The sequence below is a fragment of the Strongylocentrotus purpuratus genome, unplaced genomic scaffold, assembly GCF_000002235.5.
Source record: "Strongylocentrotus purpuratus isolate Spur 01 unplaced genomic scaffold, Spur_5.0 spur5_contig_853, whole genome shotgun sequence".
Taxonomy (NCBI): domain Eukaryota; kingdom Metazoa; phylum Echinodermata; class Echinoidea; order Camarodonta; family Strongylocentrotidae; genus Strongylocentrotus; species Strongylocentrotus purpuratus.
This window is the reverse complement of record NW_022145561.1, coordinates 491,008-512,680: the sequence shown is the minus strand read 5'-3', so window position 1 is coordinate 512,680 and position 21,673 is coordinate 491,008. Positions and strand designations below refer to the sequence as shown.

At 40.1% G+C, this 21,673-nt stretch overlaps 1 protein-coding gene and 1 pseudogene across 1 annotated transcript; both read right to left on the bottom strand.

The window, feature by feature from the left end:
• The window catches only part of LOC115918257, a 37,213-nt pseudogene extending 31,681 nt beyond the window's left edge, over positions 1-5,532 (bottom strand).
• A 4,551-nt stretch (positions 5,533-10,083) lies between these two features.
• On the bottom strand, positions 10,084-20,894 carry LOC115928392 (tubulin alpha-1B chain-like). The gene is made up of 4 exons (XM_030995552.1): positions 20,877-20,894; positions 16,113-16,359; positions 13,076-13,224; positions 10,084-11,086 (listed from the first exon to the last, which is right to left on the bottom strand). The coding sequence occupies exons 1-4, from the start codon at positions 20,877-20,879 to the stop codon at positions 10,106-10,108; spliced, it is 1,380 nt and encodes a 459-aa protein (XP_030851412.1). The 5' UTR covers positions 20,880-20,894; the 3' UTR covers positions 10,084-10,105.
• Positions 20,895-21,673: the final 779 nt, after the last annotated feature.

Below are 21,673 nucleotides of genomic sequence, written 5' to 3'. Positions count from 1 at the left end.
GTTTTACGCGTTTTTCACAAACCTGGTTTGTAAAGAACAAAAGGAGGTTTGGCGAAACAAAAGGAGGTTTGAGCTCAAATCTTGGTCTGAGCTCAAACCTTGCTTTGTGAATTCGGGCCTCTATGTTAACACGGCTTTGCTAATATAGTATATAGTATCATGTCATAACGGTATACACGTAAACATAGGAGCATGATTTGAGTCCAAGGAGCTATAGGCGGGTACGATAGATTGCAAGACGTTTTTGTTCAAACTATTCATCTCAGGCGAATACTCAGAAGCCCTATACAATTTCTAATAGGTCATTTTGGGGGATTTTTCTCGAAGTATTAAAACCCATTTTTCACATTTTCAGGAAATTTTGAATAACCGTACCCACGTTTAGGGATATTTTAGTTAAAAAATGGAACCCATGTTAAGGTATTTTTGCGAAAAAAGTGACATATTAGAGCGGCACCCCCCGTATGTCTTAATATATGAATACACCACCCCCCCCCTCCCCCTGGGTATTCATGCTACATATTAAATTGGGACTGTGTATCTTATTCTACACACAGGGTGCAGTTACATATATTATGTTGATCCTAGAAATCTGCCTTCTCTGATGACATATCCTATTCATGCAAAACGAAAAGCTAGACCACGTATTGTATACATGCAAAGACCGGAATTATTCAAGCGGGATCGTAAGATATGTCGTCGTCGGCGAACGACCGATGAGTCATCAATGACGTGATGTCTGGTGAGCGTGACGGGTTTCCTAGTTTATCGTCTGCCTCTCTCAGGCAGCGGAGCAGGCGAAGTAGCGATTTCCCACCACAAGCGGGGGTATGCTCATGTCGTATCCGTCTCAATCATGATTTTACTACTTAAATCGTGTAGAGTTTTGGAGAGCCCTCAAATTAAAAAAAAAAAAAAAATTTGGAGGGAGGGGGAGGGGTCAGATTTCTTTGATTTTAGATGATAAAGTGAAAAATACAAGCACTACTAAGCTGCTGTTGATTTATTTTCCTCTTCAAGATAAATAAATGGGTTCTAGTATAATTACCCCCTGGACAGTCAATCACCCCCGCCCAATCACCAACAGGACAATTTAAAGATAATCTGAAAGTTTGAGTGAAAAGAGACCATTATTAAAGATTAACATTATGAAAAACGAATTTGATTGATTCCTTAATTCTCCCAATTATATAATTACAATTTAAATAAATTGTAGGTGAATGTAAATCGTCACAAAGCAACGAATTGGCTTTGTATACCATTCCAGACATTTAAGAGTTGACAGATTTCTAAAAGCTTGTCTTGTGTTTTGTTGTCATGGGAAAATGGTTGGGAAAATTCAAAAATGGTTGGGATAATTTACTGTTAGAGGGTGTTGCACAGTAACGCCTTCAAAGAAACCATAAATATTTTTGTGGTTTGATAATTGTATCAGGATTTGTTTGCATCTTAGAGGGCTAGTACAGTAAAAGGAATATGATAAGAAACATTTTAAACGAAATTTACGAAGTTTTTTCATCACCCTTCTACAATGTTACCGAGTGACTTTAATGGCGCCTTACAAACATTATTATGTTCATGCGCTTTAAGCATGTGTATATCACTTAGTACAATGGTTTGCTTTAGCTTTGAAACATTTGATTCTGCTAGAATTTTTTTTTTTAAATTCCCATTCTACTAAATTTCTTGACTTCCCAAACTCTTGAAGTTTATATAAGAACATTAATGAACACAAACATGTACTTCATCTTGTTGTCCTAAAAAAGTATAGAATCATTATATTTTTAATAGTCCCTATATGATTACGTCGTATTACGTTATAAATATGAAGGCCTAGGTCAAAATATAGATTTAGTCAGACTGAAGATAACATGGCGGTTCATAGATAAATACTAACTAGATAGAGAGATAGATAAATAAATATATAGAGAGAGATACATGTAGATCGATATGGTATTTAAATGGATCGACTGAAACATAAATGAATATCCAGATCAGTTGACAAGTAAGAAATGTTGATAGATAGATGGATTAACTTTTCAATAATACACCAATTTCTAATTCAATGCTCAACCTCTCCGTTAACCTTTTAATGATTAACCAATCCCTCATCTTGTGGATCAATTTTTTCAAAACCAGTCAGCACATTGATTCATCCTTTATTCTCAAACGCATTCATTCTCAGTAAAGAATTTCTTAACCAATCTCTGACACATTTCATTACTATCTTGATCAATCAATAAATGAACGATCCCTCGTCTTGTCCATCGTTTAATCTCAGACGCATTCATTCACTAAACAACAACCACTTCATCAATCAATCAATCAATCATTCATTGTCGTTCAATCTTTCTCTTATCGCTTCCTTGAGCATCAACTTAATATTACTACATTTACATCAATAATACATTCGTAACAAAGAAACTGTTTCATTTTCTTCTGAAGTTGATATTTTAATCCTTATTTCAATGCGGGCTAGGTTCGAACAAATATTGTTTGAGCCCAAAATATTGCAAGATCATAGCCGAAAAAACGGAATGGAGCCTGCAGATTCCAATTTTGCAAGGTAATATTGTAAATAATGATTTACTCTGAATCAATACAAGAATATATTGCCATGTTTGTGCTTTTGATAAGGATTGTGGGATTGCGTTTTAAGTAGAGCGTAAAGATGTTTAATACTCGTCACCTTCCTCCTCCTCTCCCTCTGCGTCCACGGAATCGACACCGACTTCTTCATAGTCCTTCTCGAGAGCAGCCAAATCCTCACGAGCCTCGGAGAATTCTCCTTCCTCCATACCCTCTCCGACGTACCAGTGGACAAAAGCACGCTTGGCATACATCAGATCGAACTTGTGGTCAAGACGGGCCCAGGCCTCAGCGATGGCGGTCGTGTTGCTCAACATGCAGACGGCACGCTGAACCTTGGCAAGATCACCACCAGGGACGACGGTGGGTGGTTGGTAGTTGATACCGACCTTGAAACCAGTTGGACACCAGTCCACGAACTGGATGGTACGCTTGGTCTTGATGGTAGCGATGGCGGCGTTGACATCCTTGGGGACGACATCACCACGGTACAAGAGACAGCAGGCCATGTACTTGCCGTGACGGGGATCGCACTTCACCATCTGGTTGGCGGGCTCGAAGCAAGCGTTTGTGATCTCGGCAACGGTCAGCTGCTCGTGGTAGGCCTTCTCAGCAGAGATTACTGGGGCGTAGGTAGCAAGAGGGAAATGGATACGAGGGTAGGGCACCAAGTTGGTCTGGAACTCAGTCAGATCGACATTGAGGGCGCCGTCGAATCGAAGAGAAGCCGTGATGGAGGAGACAATCTGACCGACGAGACGGTTGAGGTTGGTGTAGGTTGGACGCTCGATGTCGAGGTTGCGACGACAGATATCGTAGATGGCCTCGTTGTCGACCATGAAGGCACAGTCGGAGTGCTCGAGGGTGGTGTGAGTGGTAAGGATGGAGTTGTAGGGCTCGACAACAGCGGTGGAGATCTGGGGAGCAGGGTAGACGGCGAACTCAAGCTTGGACTTCTTTCCGTAATCGACGGAGAGACGCTCCATGAGCAGGGAGGTGAAGCCAGAGCCGGTGCCGCCACCGAAGCTGTGGAAGATGAGGAATCCCTGAAGACCTGTGCACTGGTCAGCCAGCTTCCTGATCCTGTCGAGGACAATATCGATCAGCTCCTTTCCGACGGTGTAGTGACCACGGGCGTAGTTGTTGGCAGCATCCTCCTTGCCGGTGATCAGCTGCTCAGGATGGAAAAGCTGACGGTAGGTACCGGTACGAACCTCATCTGAAAATTAAATGGCAGAGAAAAACATTTTGATACTACTTGTATTACATTACATTACAATGCAAATCAAAAATTACAATAGCAATAGGAAAAATGTTACAAAATCATACACATTACTTATCCGTATTTAAATAAGGAAGCTAAAATAGATATTATAGTCTGATAAGGATATTGTCTTTTAGTTGTTTTGTTCGAATTAGACGTTCTCAGTGCAAAAGCCATTGAAAACACAAACATTTACAAATACATGCTTTTTGCAACCGCAATATCACGAACGAATAATTATAAAACGTCTTCTGTGATCAGAGTTTCGTTGATCCCCTACACAATATACCCGGGGAACTGCAGGGTTTGTTTTACAACGTAAAGTACAGCTCTTATCAACTTTCCAACTTATAGGTGACTATTAATGTCTGCTCCAACTCATAATGGAGTCACATGACATGATCAGATGATAAGGCAATTTTGTTGGCGTTTAATCGAAAATCTTTATCACCAAAAAAATGATGCTTACCGACTACGGTTGGCTCGAGATCGATAAAGACGCAACGGGGAACGTGCTTGCCAGCTCCAGTCTCACTGAAGAAGGTGTTGAAGGAGTCGTCACCACCTCCGATGGTCTTGTCTGAGGGCATCTGGCCATCAGGCTGGATGCCGTGCTCCAGGCAGTACAGCTCCCAGCAAGCATTGCCCATCTGGACTCCGGCTTGGCCGACATGGATGGAGATACATTCACGCTGAGAAATATAAAAAGGATGTATCAATTGATTTGAAATAATTCTGATATTCCATGCTCTGTATGAGATGGTCAGACAATTTTCTTACTGCACGTTAACATGGGTAAACATTTTTTCTTCTTCTTCCATTTTGAGTACATATCTCTTTACAGAGTATTATGGTACTATACACTGGGGTGTGTGCAGGTGGACCACTACACAGGGGTTTCCCCTACTCTTATACGAATAGTGCAATGGGTTCTTAACATGCAAATGTAGTGACTCTTCTCTACACGAGGCCTCCATTTATTAAACGTTCTGACTATAGATATTTGTCAGAAAAATGTGGCGTTGTGTAGGACGGTCGATTTAAAATGTTGACTTCTCAATAGGCTAAAGGCCTTAATATACCGTTATACATTTTTGGGAACGCTTTGTTTTATGAATTGGCCTACACACAATGTGTGTTATACATCAGAGTGTCAGACCATGGGCCTACTAAGAAGGTCCATGGTCAGACGACCAATACAATTAATACGAACAAAAATCATACGGATCAATGTTTTATTAAATTGGACTGTGTACCAAGACTGCGAATGGCTAAATGACTGGCAAAAATGAATAGCCTTGCCCTTAATACAACTGAAATATATTACGGAAAATCTTCTTGACAGGGCTGGATATGTTTTTGTTTAAATATCGTTACTAAAGGCATTCCATAATGTCTAATATACGTTATCCATAAAGGTGCATGAGCAAAATCTAAATTGTGATTTAATAATCTCTCCTAAAAGTGTACCAGTTGATTAAACCTACAGTATTCTACACTACACAAGTATGCCCTTTTCTGCTCACTCGTCATGTTCGTTCATAGCAACCGTAGGAACCGTCATAAAATTTCGTATTTTATAGATTAATTGACGAAATAGAGCAATTCCTCTGCGGATCAACTAAATTATGATTTCAAATGAATAAATAAAACTAACTTACCATGATGTGATTGTTTGTAGTGAAATTTTCACGAACTGCTCGCAACGTATGATGTGCCGTAAGCAATGTGATTCTAATGCCGTTTGGCCAGTTAGAGCACTCTTTATAAGGACCTCCCAATCTCCAGTTTGCTCCAAGTCAACAAACAGACTAGTCGAGGCGTTTCCAGGGAAACCACATCAGTTCAACCAATCAGAGAGCGTTTTATTGTTTGTGAGTGCAAGGAGCGGTCATTTTCAGTTGGCGGGCTAGTCCCAGACCCCCAGACCAGGGCATGTGAGTTCACCTCCCTGCCCAGACCACGGGTCGAACGAAAAATGGTGCCTCATGTAACCACATCTTTCAAAAGGTACAACAGTTTTCTGACCACACAAAGATGATATAATTCGATCTGCTTTACAGAACACGAAAGGAAGACCGCGCATACAAAGCAGGAACACGTTGTATTCCCGAACCGAGTTATGAACTCGAAAAACTATTGTCGGCCAATAGAGTTTTGCAATGTTGCAGTAGGCTAAATTGTTCCATATTTAAATAAGAAGTCAGATCGTTGAACTACTTAGGCCCCCAATAATTAAATGTTATCTTCTCGATCGTAATTTTCTACACGAGGATAATGAGATTCCGTGTTATTTTTATACTTTCTATTTTTCCTGCGCACAATTATGTCAAGGTCAATTTTAACAATATATTCTTGACAAAACTGTCCATGCTCTAAAACTGCCTCAATACTTAAAGGAAACCAAAACCTTCATACCAAGTTACTTTTATTGTAAAGTTTAAGATATTTGAAAAATATCAGTGAAAATTTGAACAAAATCGGGCAAGGAATAAGGAAGTAAGAGCTTTTTGAAATTACTAGTCACTAGAGGGCGGTATTCAATTTGATGACATCATCTGTGGAAAACTCTCCATGCCTTTTGTACATCAAATTTCATGTTTTTCCTTCTTTCTTGTGATTGAGATAATGTACTCCCCTGAAAGCAAGATATAGAATGCAAAATGATATTCTACTTCACATGTTATGAAGTCGGATCAAGAACACAAATAAATACGAAGAAAACAAACAAATTGTGAAATTTTATGTACAGAAGGCATGGAGAGTTGTTCACAGAGGATGTCATCAAATTGAATACCGCCCTCTAGTGACTAGTCACTTCAAAAAGCTCTAACTTTCTTATTCCTTGTCCGATTTTGTTCAAATTTTCACTGATTTTATTCAAATCTTTTAAACTTTACAATAAAAATAACTTAGTATGAAGGTTTTGGTTTCCTTTCATATTACACAACTTGAAAGATTCTGTATTGTCTATATTTCCTTAAATTCTTCTTAATCTGTTTTTAAAAGTTATTAAAAACGCTTGAAAATGTATCAAACAGTTTAATAGTTTCATCCTGTTCTGTTGCACTTGTGATAAAACTCTTCTGGCTCCGTTCGAACAGACGATGAATTATTTCAAGAATGACTGACTGTCTGCCTATTTGGTCTGTATGGTATTTCCTCTCATTTATAAGTCCTTCTCTCTGCTCTCTTTTCGTCTCTCTCTCTCTCTCTCTCTCTCTCTCTCTCTGTCATTCTCCCCCCCCCCATTCCTGTGTCTCATTTCATTATCATTATTCTTAATATAGTCATAACTTTTGTTGTAACCGATTTCGCCATTGATCCTGTCATTATGTATCGGGAAATTAGACAAATGACAAGCCACCTCTCAAGCCAACCACACATATGGCTATTGATCGTATCGATTTAGGGTCACCACTTGTTTGTACTGTCGTTCAACCGTCATACGTATTTCTAAAGAAAACCGGAGTTTATTTATACAGATACATGCAAAATGACCTCCACGATAAGTTGGCTATACCTTGATGTAAAAAAATTAATGGATTTTTTTTTTTCAAGAGAGAGACATTTATCAACAAAAAAACACTGCATGATGGATTCATGACTCCGGTGCCGTCTCCGGATTTTTTTTTCCATATAGAGACCGACAGCCCTTGAAACCGGTAATGTCGGCCTTGCGGGACTTCTAAAAGCGGGCCTTACGGTTCTGAAGACCGACGTTCAACATTCTGGACCGACTAGCTGACGGGTCGATCTCTTGGGCCTATTGGAAACTTTTCTTAAGAGAGCGTCATTGTCATTTTGTTTAGGTTGTTGGTCTCGTGGTATATCGATTAGTGAATGTGATGTCTTCGACAATATCCATGTTTGCTGTAGTACCACCCCTTTGACACTGATGCCCATAATTATTTGGTATAATTTTCCTTACCTAATTTCATGAAATGATTGTGAAAATAATGGTTTATAGTTGACAGATAAAAAATGATATCCTTTACAGAACTCTATCGATCAGTCTCTATGACTCTTCAGTCATCTGACCATAATGTAGTAATCATTTCATGAAAAGAGGTAACAAAAAAAAAAAAAGCATTCCAGTTTTTTGGCCAACAGTGGTTTTGACAGAGAATCTGGCACAGCTTTGAATCACATATTGATTGAACGAAAGAAAGCACATAACCTATAAAATATGTTGTAATAGGTTTGAAATTGATATATTAATTGATACAATGTATGCTGAGGCTGAGTGTACTATGTTTACTTGTAGAATGAAGTTTAAAGATAAAGTTGAATTCTGGTAATGCGATTGCCTTGTGAAAGAAAAGGTGTGGAATGGATCAGAAAAAGTTGATCATGTAACATGTAAGTATTGATGTGAACTGCAAGGTTCTGGAGTCATCAAAATCATAATAAATTTGGCCCAGTCTTGGTAAAGTAACAAACACTGTACACAGAAAGATATATATGGGACTACACAAATGGCTACTAACCTTGATTTCCTTATCTTTCTATGCTCATTACTCAGCCAATGTACATTTTCTACCAAAATTGTTTGCCAAATGACATTTATTTGTAATCTTGAACATTCAGTGAAAGTTTCGTTTGATTCTGTGAGATTTCATTTATTTATTTTTTTACCAGAACTCAAGTTTTTCTTTAATGATGTTCCTGTCTTTGCACTTAGTTCGATTCGTTGTCACGGTCTACCTCACACTCAATCAAACAGATTATCCGTTTGGCTGCGCTTATTGATTATCGACTTAAATTACGGGGTGTCACCACCTCATAACATAGGACACGTGTGCCCTGTCATTGTATCGAATCATAACATCAATACGTAATCCTTCAGCAGGCCAATGATTACAAGTGAATGTATGTTCTTTAAAATAGGACAGAGTGACAGTGACAGAAAATTCCGTATGGGGGTCGGGGTCGGAGAGCGAGTTTTTCGTCATGAGTATTCTTGGTCTATTGTCAAGCGCGCCATCTTTTGACAGATTACAGGATGACTGTTTTAAAATAAATTAATGTATATGTATTTTCCTATTAGCACTATCTTTCTCTACCTCTCTTTCTCCCAATCTCTCTCTCTCTCTCTCTCTCTCTCTCTCTCTCTTTCTCTCACTCTCTCTCTCTCTCCCGATCCCTCTACCCTTCTTTCCCGTTATCTCTTCTTATTCATCCTCGCACTGATTTCTTTTACTTCCGTTTACGACACACTTTTCTAAAACATCCACCGCTGCATTTATTTTTTGGCTTTCTTCTTTGCTCAATATTGCGAAGGATCCCCGCTTTCTCACATAAACTTTATATTCATTTGCGTCTCTCCGACCCTGGTCTAGTTCTGTTACAGCTAGTGAAAGTGGGGGTTGAAGGGGCCATGCAGACAAATACACTGTATTCCCACAATCGAATACAATTTTTTCGGAAGGATGTTGATATTGCCAAGGGAATAAACTTCCATTCTTACCCATTGTTCTTGTTCTGTTTCATCATTAAGTAAATGCAATAGCGTACGCAGGATTTTTTTCAGGGGGGGGGGGGGGAGTTAAACATTCTTAAATAGGACCGAAATTTTCTCAACGACTCAGCCAACCGCTAAATAAGCGGTGGGGGGTAAGAGGACATTTTTTTTTTTTTTTTTTTTGTCTCAACATTTGAAAATTTGCCGAATCGACATTTCGTTCCGTTAGGGGGGGGGGGGGGGGGGGGGGGGGTAAGGTTGAAAAAAAACAAAAACAAGGGGGGGGGGGTTCCTCCAAAACACACATAAAAAAACCCAAAAGGGGGGGGGCGGTAACCCCCGAATCCCCCCCCCCCCCTACTACGTACGCGCCTGAGTAAATGTATCATACAAAACCACATACATTTTTAGATGCATTTCTTTCCTTTCCGAATTTTTATTGCTAAATCTTTGCACAAACTGAAAAATTATTAATCCACGTACGTGAAATATTGCATGAGGTACATAAATGATGTTACATGGTCATGTATAATATACTCCCTTTCTACTCACGACTGAAAAATAATTATTCAAGAGATCCCAAAGGGGTGATTTTACAAATAAGTATAAAAGTATGGTTGTTGTTTTTTTCTCTAAAAAAAAAACAAGTTTCATGATTGAAACTGTCTCTCCTTTTGATATCATTTATGGATCTGAATTTATCTAAGGAATAGAAGTTGGTGGTTAAGCCCATTATTTAACTTCGTATTTCCTAACAGAACTCTTGTAGTGCTCCCTGTCCCATTATTTCAATATTCATCCTGCTCTTCTTCGTCTGCGGGATCTACAGAATCCATGCCAACTTCTTCGTAGTCCTTCTCCAGTGCAGCCATATCCTCACGAGCCTCGGAGAACTCTCCTTCCTCCATACCTTCTCCGACGTACCAATGGACGAAAGCACGCTTGGCGTACATCAGATCGAACTTGTGGTCGAGACGGGCCCAGGCCTCAGCGACTGCGGTGGTGTTGCTCAACATGCAGACGGCACGCTGAACCTTAGCAAGATCACCACCAGGGACGACGGTGGGTGGTTGGTAGTTGATACCGACCTTGAAGCCAGTTGGACACCAGTCGACGAACTGGATGGAACGCTTGGTCTTGATGGTAGCAATGGCGGCGTTGACATCCTTGGGGACGACATCACCTCTGAATAGAAGACAACAAGCCATGTACTTGCCATGACGGGGATCGCACTTCACCATCTGATTGGAGGGCTCGAAGCAGGCGTTGGTGATCTCAGCAACGGTCAACTGCTCGTGGAAGGCCCTTTCAGCTGAGACTACGGGTGAATAGGTAGCCAGGGGAAAATGGATTCGAGGATAAGGCACTAAGTTGGTCTGGAACTCGGTCAAATCGACATTGAGGGCGCCGTCGAATCGCAGAGAAGCGGTGATGGAGGAGACGACTTGAGAGATAAGTCTGTTGAGGTTGGTGTAGCTGGGACGCTCGATGTCAAGGTTGCGACGGCAGATATCGTAGATGGCTTCGTTGTCGACCATGAAGGCACAGTCGGAGTGCTCCAGGGTGGTGTGGGTTGTCAAAATGGCATTATAGGGCTCGACTACGGCAGTGGCTATCTGGGGTGCCGGATAGATGGAGAACTCAAGCTTGGACTTCTTTCCGTAATCGACAGAAAGACGCTCCATGAGCAGGGAGGTGAAGCCAGAGCCAGTGCCGCCACCGAAGCTGTGGAAGATGAGAAATCCTTGGAGACCTGTGCATTGGTCAGCCTGTAAGGAGGTAAAAACCATAAATTTCAGTAAATCTAAATTTGCAAATTCATTTCCTCATCATCGATGAAACCAGCAATTTTCAATCTGTTTTACATTATATTTATTAGTGATGAAAATTTTAAATTGTTTTAAATGTTCTCTACAAAAGAAAATGCGAAATGCAATACATGTAAGGAATTCCAGTAATATAGAAGCTTGATTCTAATAGAGCTTACCAAATTACACTTTTGTTTTCATATTCCACTTCTAAAATGTCACCCTATAGCTTGTCACTTCTCGCTTGAAAACGTTGCGGGTATGAGAACATAGCACAATTAAGGTTTAAAGGTAATACAAAGTTTTGGTATGGGGTCATGAATTTGGTTCAAATGAACATATTGGAAACATATATGATCATACAATATTCAGTGATCGTTGTCGCGGTCGAAATCGACTCTAGAGTTATGAAATTGTAAATAATAAACATTTTAAGTTGAATAGCTCCCTCTCAAGGTCAAGATATTAATTAAGCTATAAAACAATGTTTATTGACTAAAATCGACCGATTAGCTATTCTCGCTCGGAAATTATATACCACAACTATAAACTCTGAGATTTTCATGGTCGCAGCTACCATTATACGGCCGTAGGAGCTATTTGAAATTTATCAAAATTTACCGGGAGCACCGGTAAATCTTTATATTCAATTTTTCTCGAAGGCAGAAGTGTTTTAGGGGCTAAAATTTCTGATGTTTTAAAAACATCCACAGGGGCATCCAAATATATCAAAATTGTATAAAATCACTATCCACCCATTTTTCCAAATTTCCCAAAACTTTGTAATACCTTTAAGATCATATCACATGTCTATTTTCTTAAACTCTGCAATCATAATAATACGTAGTACTTGAGGAAGAACTCACGGGTTACTAAATCTCTTGTATACCGAAGGTCTTTAATGTTTAATATGAACAAAGTACAACTTTCTAGAATTCTACGGACGGAACACTCTGATGAGGATCTTTCTGAAAAACCTTTATATGAAATACAAATTAAAATCCTACACGAAGGGCTGATTAGCTGCATCATTAGGGGAACAGTATTCAACCTGATAGGTTGCATTTGGACCTTGCATTCTTCAAAAGGTGACATGTTCAATATTGCAGACATCACTCAATAATAATATACTCCTACAGGGGATGTCTGAAATGGTTTGAACTGACAAAAGAGTAGCATTGGGTCTAGTCAAGATCTTGGTCTAGTCAGCCACTGCGCGGTCAGTGGGTAGGGGAGCACCGGTCTTGGGTAAAGGGAAGGACCATCCTGAAATCAATTTTGAGCGAAAACCAATAAAGCAACTTGAATTTCGAAAGTTAGGCATTTTTAAAAAGTTGCAATCAATCAACAACAAATTGGCAACTCTGTGACGTATCTTGCGAGCTCCTCTCCAATTTGCTCTGTACAGAAAATTGTTATAAAGTTATTGATGACGGAATTGATTTGTTTCATACAGGGAATGTATACAATTTTTTTGCAAAACTTATATTTCGGGTGAATGTATGATTAAACAATTTTCCTAAGGGAAAATATGAAGTTTTTTTTAGAACAGGGCAAACCAGAAGGGAGCTCGCAAGATACGTCACAGAGTTGCCAATTTGTGTTTAATTGATCGTACCTTCAAAAATTCATAACTTTCTAATTTTTAGCCGATTTTTGCTGACCTGCTTCTCTCATATTTTGCTTGTATTAAAACAAACTTAATATCAGGGTGGACTTCCCTTTTGATGAAAGGCGAATTTATAGCGACACCATCGATTGGGGGGGGGGGGGGGGGTACAGCGTAGGAACGGGTCCTACATTTTTTCCTTCTTATCATCTTGTTACCCATCTCCGTGTTGTTCTAATGTCTATACGGACTCCGTTTTCAACGCCATTCCCATCCCCACTAAAGCGATGCTCCATTGCAAACACTTTTAATGGTGTGGACGAGGAGGATACGTCACTTACCAGCTTGCGGATTCTATCGATAACGATGTCAATCTGTTCTTTGCCGACGGTGTAGTGCCCACGGGCGTAGTTGTTGGCAGCATCCTCCTTGCCAGTGATCAGCTGCTCAGGGTGGAAGAGCTGACGGTAGGTACCGGTACGAACCTCATCTGCAACATGATGAAGGGGAGGGGAAATGAGATCATACTGGATATCAACAAACCTTCAAACAGTGTAACAATTTACAGAAAATAAAAATTTTCACTTATCGTCTCACAAATTTAATCGCCAATGTTAAAGTTAAAGAAGATGAAGACCATGACATATACGTCCATCGGAAGAACAATAAATTGTGGTATTGGAGAGATGCAGCAGCTGCCGGTAAGTGCTACAGCCCACAAACTAACATCCCAGGATACTCACATCATACTTCTGGCAGCATTCTGAGGATAGGTCGTGGGTTCACCAACAGCACATCACCAACAGCACGCAACACAGGACAGTCCTCTCCAGGACAGCGTTCACGCTTTTGGGAAAGTAATTCTTCCAGGTTCAAGGTTCAAGGTTCAAGGTTTGATCCTCGGTACTAGTGTCCTTTGGCAAGGCATTAATCCACATTTGCCACTCCATACCATGGAGAGAATGGGAACCTGATCGGATGACGGAAACCTTTGTGTTAGCAATTGCCATATACCCTCACGGTGACCATTATTGTTATCGTTAAACCAGACCATTGTTTCTCGTAAGCTGTTGGTCTCAGCGACTTAACGTCTCGTGTGCCGTAGGTTTAGGGGCGGCGATTTATTTTCATGACCGGGGGAACGAAATGCGAGGGACGAGGGAGCAGTGGCGTAATGACCAAAAACGTTGCGGGGGGGGGGGGGGCAGAAAAAATCTGCATCACCACCATTCTTACATGTTACATGCAGGCACCGTGGAACATTTTTCAAAGTGTGGGGGGGGGGGCTGAAGTATTTACGATCAGGTAGAGCAAAGCCCCGGCGAGGGTCAAGCTGGTTTTAGGCATTTCATTATGGTCAGATGAGCATCCAGGGCCAGGGGCCTGCCTTAGGGCCCCTGGTGGCTTCCAGGGGCGAAGCCTCGGAAGCTCAGGGGATTTAGGCATTTAATTACTGTCAGATGAGCATATTTTAATACCTTATTTGTGACACTGGCATGCAGGTCACTAAGGTGAGTGGTGTCCGGGGGCGGAACCCCAGAAGCTCAGGGATTTTAAGCACTAAATTACGATCAGATGAGCATCCAGGGGCACGCTTTAAGGCCCTTGGTGGGGTCCAGGTCCATTTCAACAAAATCTGTAAATTTTTATTTATTTATTTATTTCTAATATTTTGACAGGGTAGCCCATTCACCAACAAGTAGTGGTCTTCCATGGGGCCCTGAATGAACATATTTACATCGTTTATAACATTTATACAGAACAGTTACAAAAATAATACTCGTTTGCAAAATAAATATAATCATTAACCTAGTAAACAGTAATGTCAATAGGAAAATATTAATTAAGTCGCAATTATGTGAATAAGTCATGTAAATATTACAGAACATGCACGTAGTGTATGTACGGCTGAGCCATTCACAAATTACAACTTTGTTTAAACAATCTCTTAAATGAATTGACAGAGGAAGCCGTTCTCAATGAATTATCTAGCTTATTCCATTCAAATATGGAAGAAACAATTGGGCTACACTTATAACAATCAGTGTGAAATCTAGGCACACGTAAACATCCACTGTCTATTTGCCTTGTATGATGCTCATGTACATCATTAGGATTGATTAAGCCTACCTGAAGGTAAGAAGGTGCTAAGTTATGAACGCATTTATATATCATCATAACGCGACTTAACTCAAACCGCTTTTCTAGTGTCATCCATTTCAGACTTGTGAACAAATCAGCCGACGGTGTGTCATATGTCTTGTTCAATATTATTCTTGCGGCCCTCTTTTGAATTTTTTGCAGCTTAGTTGTATGAGAATGAAATCGGTTCGACCATACAACAGAGCAGTAATCTAATCGTGGCAACACTAGACTGTTATAAAGTAACTTTAAGGATTTTTGAGGCAAATTTTTTTTTGCTCTCTTTATCATGCTAATGTTTTTCTGGGTAAGTTTACTTACGTTTTCGATTTGTTTAGACCATTTCAATTCTTCATCTATCAAAAGTCCTAAGCATTTGGTGAATTGAACTCTTTTGATCAAATTGCCGTTTAATGAAATGGTAAAAGATTCAATTTTCTTGAGATTAGCAGGAGAGCCTATTAACATGACACAAGTTTTTTCAGTGTTAAGAACAAGACGATTTTCCTTAATCCATGCCATGACTCTGTTTAACGCAACAGTTAATTTTTCTTCCACAACAGTTGCATCATTTGCACTGACGGTAAGTGTCGTATCGTCAGCATACATATCTATGATACCTTCAGGAGTACATAGGCATCGAATAGGCATCACTGGTATCGAATTAGAAATAAACAACGTATGAATTTTATTGAGGGGGAAAACTGCCCCAAGCCCCCCATCAGTACGCCAGTGCGAGGGAGCATAGTGAACGAGAGGGGTGACGGTGACGGAAGTGACTATCCCCTTACAGGTATTTTGAAGTTTTAGTGTATTAAAAGAACAATAGTATAAAAACAAGCAATATATTTTTTTTCACACTTCACTTTTCTACAAAATCTACTTGTACATTTTGAAGATATTATGCGAGGGAGCGTAACTCCCGAGTGAGAAGATTTGTGCATTTTTATTTGTCTAAACGCTGCACTCTTGGACCCTCCAGAGCCTAAAAGTGTGTCGCAGTCTTCAATCAGTATTTCCTATACATTTTTTCCTCACTTTTTCAAATTTTCCGAGGGGACGATCCCCTCTAAAAAGAAATCGAGGGAGGACGCGCCCCCCCCCCGTTCCCCTCGGGATCGCCGCCCCTGCGTATGTTCTATGGTCTGTGAGTCTCATTGGCTGTCAGTCGACATGATTTCCCCACTACGTAAGAAAGACTCTACTTTAACAATTTCATTTGTCTATTCTACACACCTATGACAGTTGGTTCGAGATCGACGAAGACGCAGCGGGGAACGTGCTTGCCAGCTCCAGTCTCACTGAAGAAGGTATTGAAGGAGTCATCACCACCACCATGTCCATGACCACTTCGACCACCGAGGGAGGCGTCTGAGGGCATTTGGCCATCGGGCTGGATGCCGTGCTCCAGGCAGTACAGCTCCCAGCAGGAATTGCCTATCTGGACTCCGGCTTGGCCGACATGGATCGAGATACATTCACGCTGTGGAGAAAAAGAGACGAATATCTCATTGAAAACAAATACTATAAAACCAATGTTTAAGATCATAGACATTGGGCATAATTGGGGGTGCCGCATTCGGTCGGGTGGTAGGGGTACACGACTTTTTTGCCGAAGGGTTTTCAAAAAGCGTCGGGTAAATTGGACAAGACCATTTGTAGAGGAAAGGGGTTTTTTCACACACATTACTCCCCCTACTATTCCGTGAATAAAAGGGCATGTTTTCACAAAATATTGAGTAGCTCGACCACCCGACCCGACGCGATGATCCGATGTAAGCGCCTCCCCCCCCCCCCCGTTTCGTTAGATTTAACATACAAATCAAACTTGCAGTGGGGACTCACAATCGATCTATGACATGGGACGCTAATGTTACACATCCAGGATTCCTCCTTAGCTACCCACCCCCTCCGTTCACTGGATTCCGCCCCCTGATGTGTATCGAATTCTGGATACGCCATAGCAAATTCTTAAATATGCCCCCCCCTGCCTCGTTACACAGCATGGAGTCTTCATCCCAGGCTGTACTGATTTGTACCGTATGCTATTAAGTATACCTTTAGATGTGTGTGGGTAGTAAGGCATTGTTAAAGGGAATGATCTATCATCTGGTAAAACTAAAAGGAATGTGGCTTCAATAAAGACCATAAGCACTAATAAGGAAACCAGTCGATAGCATGTACCATTGGAAATCTTATTGGTATAGGCTACATTTTTCATTTATTACTGCTGCTGTATGTACATGTATTAACCATTTCTTTGACATGGGCGGCGGAGCGTTTTTCAAAAAGGGAGCTCCCCAGCAAAAAGGGGCACTTTTTAGAAAAAAAGGGACAACCAAAAAGGATAACCTCAAAGCGAAAAATTGCAATCTTTAGACATTGCATATACCCTTACACGAAAATAGATATATTATCAGGTATGATCTTCTGGATTTTTTTTTTACGTGGTCCAATTAAGATACTGCTTCAGCCGAATATATTGATGTTGTATGTGATGGTCTGAATATTCATTTGCAAGCAAGCAAACATTCGAAGATTTTGGTGGTCACATTAATACGACCGATTAGTTCTTAACCTCGCTAGTCATAAGGACCGCTAGTCATAAGGACCGCTATTCATAAGGACAGCTATTCATTAGGACCGCTGTTTATAAGGACCGCTATTCGTTACGTGGAGCTTCCTAAAGGTGAAGGACCGCTGTTCATAAAACGGAAGGGGAGGGGGGGGGGGGGTCACTAATCATAAAGTCATAATGACCGTTATTCATAATATGAGATAATGGTCGCTATTCATAATTCACATTGTACAATGAATGGTGGTGATTATTTTACCTGACTGCTAAGAAAGCATAAATGCTTGTAAGTTAGCAACCAGACGGCCGACGGCTTTAGGTCCTCTCCGAGAGACCTGGTAATGAGGATTAATGCCTTACCAAAGGGCACTGGCGCATCGCCTTGGTTTCGAGCCCGGGTCACCGGATTACGAGACCACTGCTCTACCGACTGAGCAATCGCGCATCCATTTACTCATAAGGACCCCTATTCATCACACGAAATCGGGGTCTCTATTCATAATACGAGAAGATGGGGAAATCTTGTATTATGCATAGCCACTCTCTTCTCATATTATGAATAGCGACCCTTTTCTCAAATTATGAATAGCGGTCCTTACGAATAGCGGTCTTTATGAATAGCGAGCGGACCCCGATGCAATAACCGATCCTGATTAATTGGGTTTTAAAACTTAGCAATGTCATAAGGAAAACATTTATAAAGACGTCAATATAATTATTACTTAATCAGATAACTATGAATGCAAACGAGCGTAGAGAGCGAGTTTCGGGGAAATTTAAGAAAAATTTAACTCTCAGTCTTTTTTAATCAGGGGCACATTTTAGGGAGAAATTTACTGTTTCGAGAGAGATGAGAGATGAGAAAGAAAAAGAAAACATCTTGTTGGTGTTAATTCCATTTATTATAGTAATATTGATTTTCCTTGAAGTAATCTTGATTTGTGTACAGCGCTTTGAAACTTTTATGTCACAAGCGCTATATAAATTGTTCGTATTATAATTATTTTTATCTTGTTAAGTAGCACATATTATGGTAATCATGTCTATGAGTTTGAAAACATTTATATTCCTCATCAAAGGGCAATTGATTACCTTGGCATTCTATAAAGTGCAAAAAGGCGTGAGGTTTATAAGATATGTTGGAAAATGCGTCGTTCAGCAGTTGAATAAAATATGTCGTGGTTGAATAAAATATGTCATGGTAGTTTAAATGGGCAAACATTTTAGTGTATAAGGGGCATACTTTTCATACATATTTATAGATATGGAGGGGAAATTTGGCACGTATCAAAGTAAAAGGGGCACGTGTTAGAGATTTTTCTAAAGGGCACATCTAGCACCCGGCCTAAAAAGGGACACTAAGTAGGGAATACGGGCATTTTTAATATTGAAAGGGAAAAGTGGCACTTGTCAAAGTAAGAGGGACACCACATATCTATCATATCACAATAGGGGAACTTATCAGAGGTGAAAAGGGGTACTAGATAGGAAAAGAGGCACTTATCTGAAGTAAAAAGGAGCACCTTTTCTTTGTGAAAAGGCGCACTTATTAGAAAGAAAAAGGAGCACATATCTGAAGTAAAAAGTAGCACTTTTCAAAAACAAAGGTAACACTATAACAGTCTTCAGAGTGATTTTGAAAGGAATTACATAAAAAATGCAGATGAACGTTTGAACGACAGGAGAGGGGGACCAGATAACGGATAGATTCCTTGATGAGAAACACTTGGATTTTCAAGAAATTCACCTTGACTCAGCAATCTGAGCAGTCAACACTTCCAGTCAGGAAGAGACCAATTCTTTTTAAAAATCCTATAATCTCAGGGATCTTGGGAAATATGAGTAACAGGGAATTTCCTAAATTTGTGCAATAGTATAAATCTGCTTTACATATCCAGGCAGCTCCTACATGTATATCTAGACAAATAAATCTAAGCTTTACATGTATGTTCTACTGAAAGATTCAGTGTATAACACAGTGTTATAATTTGGTCTACATTTCCTAAAATAATGGAACATATTTTTAGTAACACTGTTGATTAGCAAATTCTTTAGTTTTCCGACAGCCAAGTTTAACTATTCAAGGGTATTAAAGGGCAATCCATCAGCAATTTGAATGAAAGCAGACAAGTAATATAAACGGAATGGCGAAAGTATTTAATAAATCGGACCAATTATAAGAGAGTTATGAATATTTGAAACATGAGATCAATCTTTGCGAATCTGAAGTAGACAATTTGGTCAGTGGATTGTGACGTAGTCATGGGCAACTCCTGTTTGTCGTGTAAAAATACAATTAATTTCATTTTTTTTCTCCTAAGTGCCTTCTCACTTTTGGCAATGTTCTCATTATGTTTTCATTATACATTTCAAATCGAACCTCGCTTTTCTGTTACGAAAGGTAAATGAATAAGCTATGTCACCCCCCCCCCCCCCCTCCTCCCCCCCTCTCCCCCTTCCATCCTCGGTTGTGAGCCATGGCCATGCTCAGAAAAGATCGTGAGATAGAGGAGCAGGAATCAAAGTTTAATTCCGCCCCCCCCCTAATTCTCTCAACAGATGAGAAAGTTGTCTGCCACTACATCACAGAGACATTAGCGATTCGGCCAATTTGAAGAGCCCATACCTATAATAGTGATTACAACTTTTATACTTCATAACTTTCTCATTTTTCTTCCGTTTTCATTCTAACTTTCACCAGGTTACTTCTCGGATGTTTCTTTCCTCTAGATTGGTTTGCTATCAAGGTTGGATTTTCCTTGAAGGACAAAAAACATTCAAGTCTGGTTTCATCAACGTAAGACGACCAACTTGAAATGCGAGCCACAGTCAAATTCACTGCTGTCCGTGAAGTTGGCCTACATCAATTAATCTTGATGAAACGAAACACCTTGGAAATGCATCGCTCATCATGTTGACCTACCTGTGACCTGATCGATGCATGCATCGCGCTGTTGAGCTAATAAGCATGTCGCCCATCCATTTATCATGTCGCTCGGTCAAGTCGATGTATCGTAGAACTATTTTATCTATTTAGTTTTTAGTAGTGTCCAATGGTGATTATCAATAGATTTTCCATATTTGGATGGGGGAAAAAAGATAAAAGTGATATGTCACAGACTCACAGAGGACATTTCACCAGATACACGGAACAGCTCGTCATCGCCGCCTTTCTGTTCTATTTTTAAAACCAGAATGACTGCACATGCATGATTCTGCTTAATCTACGAAAATTCTCTCCCTTTTTTTTTTTTTTTACCCTTTACCTTTAATTATCAAGCGCCAACGAATGAAAGCTTGAAACGTACGTCCTGTCTTACGAATGAATTCAAAATGATTTACTCATCTGTTATTACATAGACTATTTGAGGAGGATTAACTATACTATGATTCAAGATAATAAACAATAAATTGTCAGCACTTACCATTCTGAGAAATGTTCCGTGGAATGATTTCAAAAGTAGCAAAATATAATTTTTCTTTCCTGGTCAGTTTCGACAAAGAACTTGGATCTCTTCGCTGTCCGTTACGATGAGCGGTCGACGAAAAGAATGTGAGGACTTGGAGCAGACGCTCGTAGATATATATGGGCAAACGATGCTGATGTAGAGCTCCCCTAGCCCGTTTGCATCAAGCTATTCGTAGTTTAGAGGCACCGACCTATTTGTAAATTAGTAGCTGCTAAATTAGTAATGGTCACAATCAACGAACAAAACGTATTTGAATTTTGAGAGGGGTTCGTTTTGCATCTCTAGTTGCGCATTGTGTTTTAGAGGAAGTCTTGGAAATGACCGAATTCGGTTGTTCTTTGTTTTACACCATTCGGTTTCCGACGCAAGTCTGTTTCATAGAGTTCAAATTTACAGACTAGTCAGCTGATTTGAAGCAGAGTTGTCGAGTGCCGAGAGAGCCGGATGGGTGATATTCTCTTGTTGACAAGTTTCAATTTTACAGTGATGTTTATCGCGACTCATTTAGAAGGAAATGATTAGAGGATGTTTTAAAGTTTAACAAATAGCACATTGGCGCAGCCCCAGACAGCCAACTTCATTTGAAGAGAAAGGGGCGTCACGGGAAGGGGGGGGGGGTGATCCACCGTTTCAAGAGCTCTCACTTTAATGTATCTCTAATGAGGAAGGCACGAGATAAATTTGTTTTAGTTTTTATTTCCGTGTTGTTTTTTTAAAAGTTGTGATCAATCAAACACAAATTGGCAACTCTT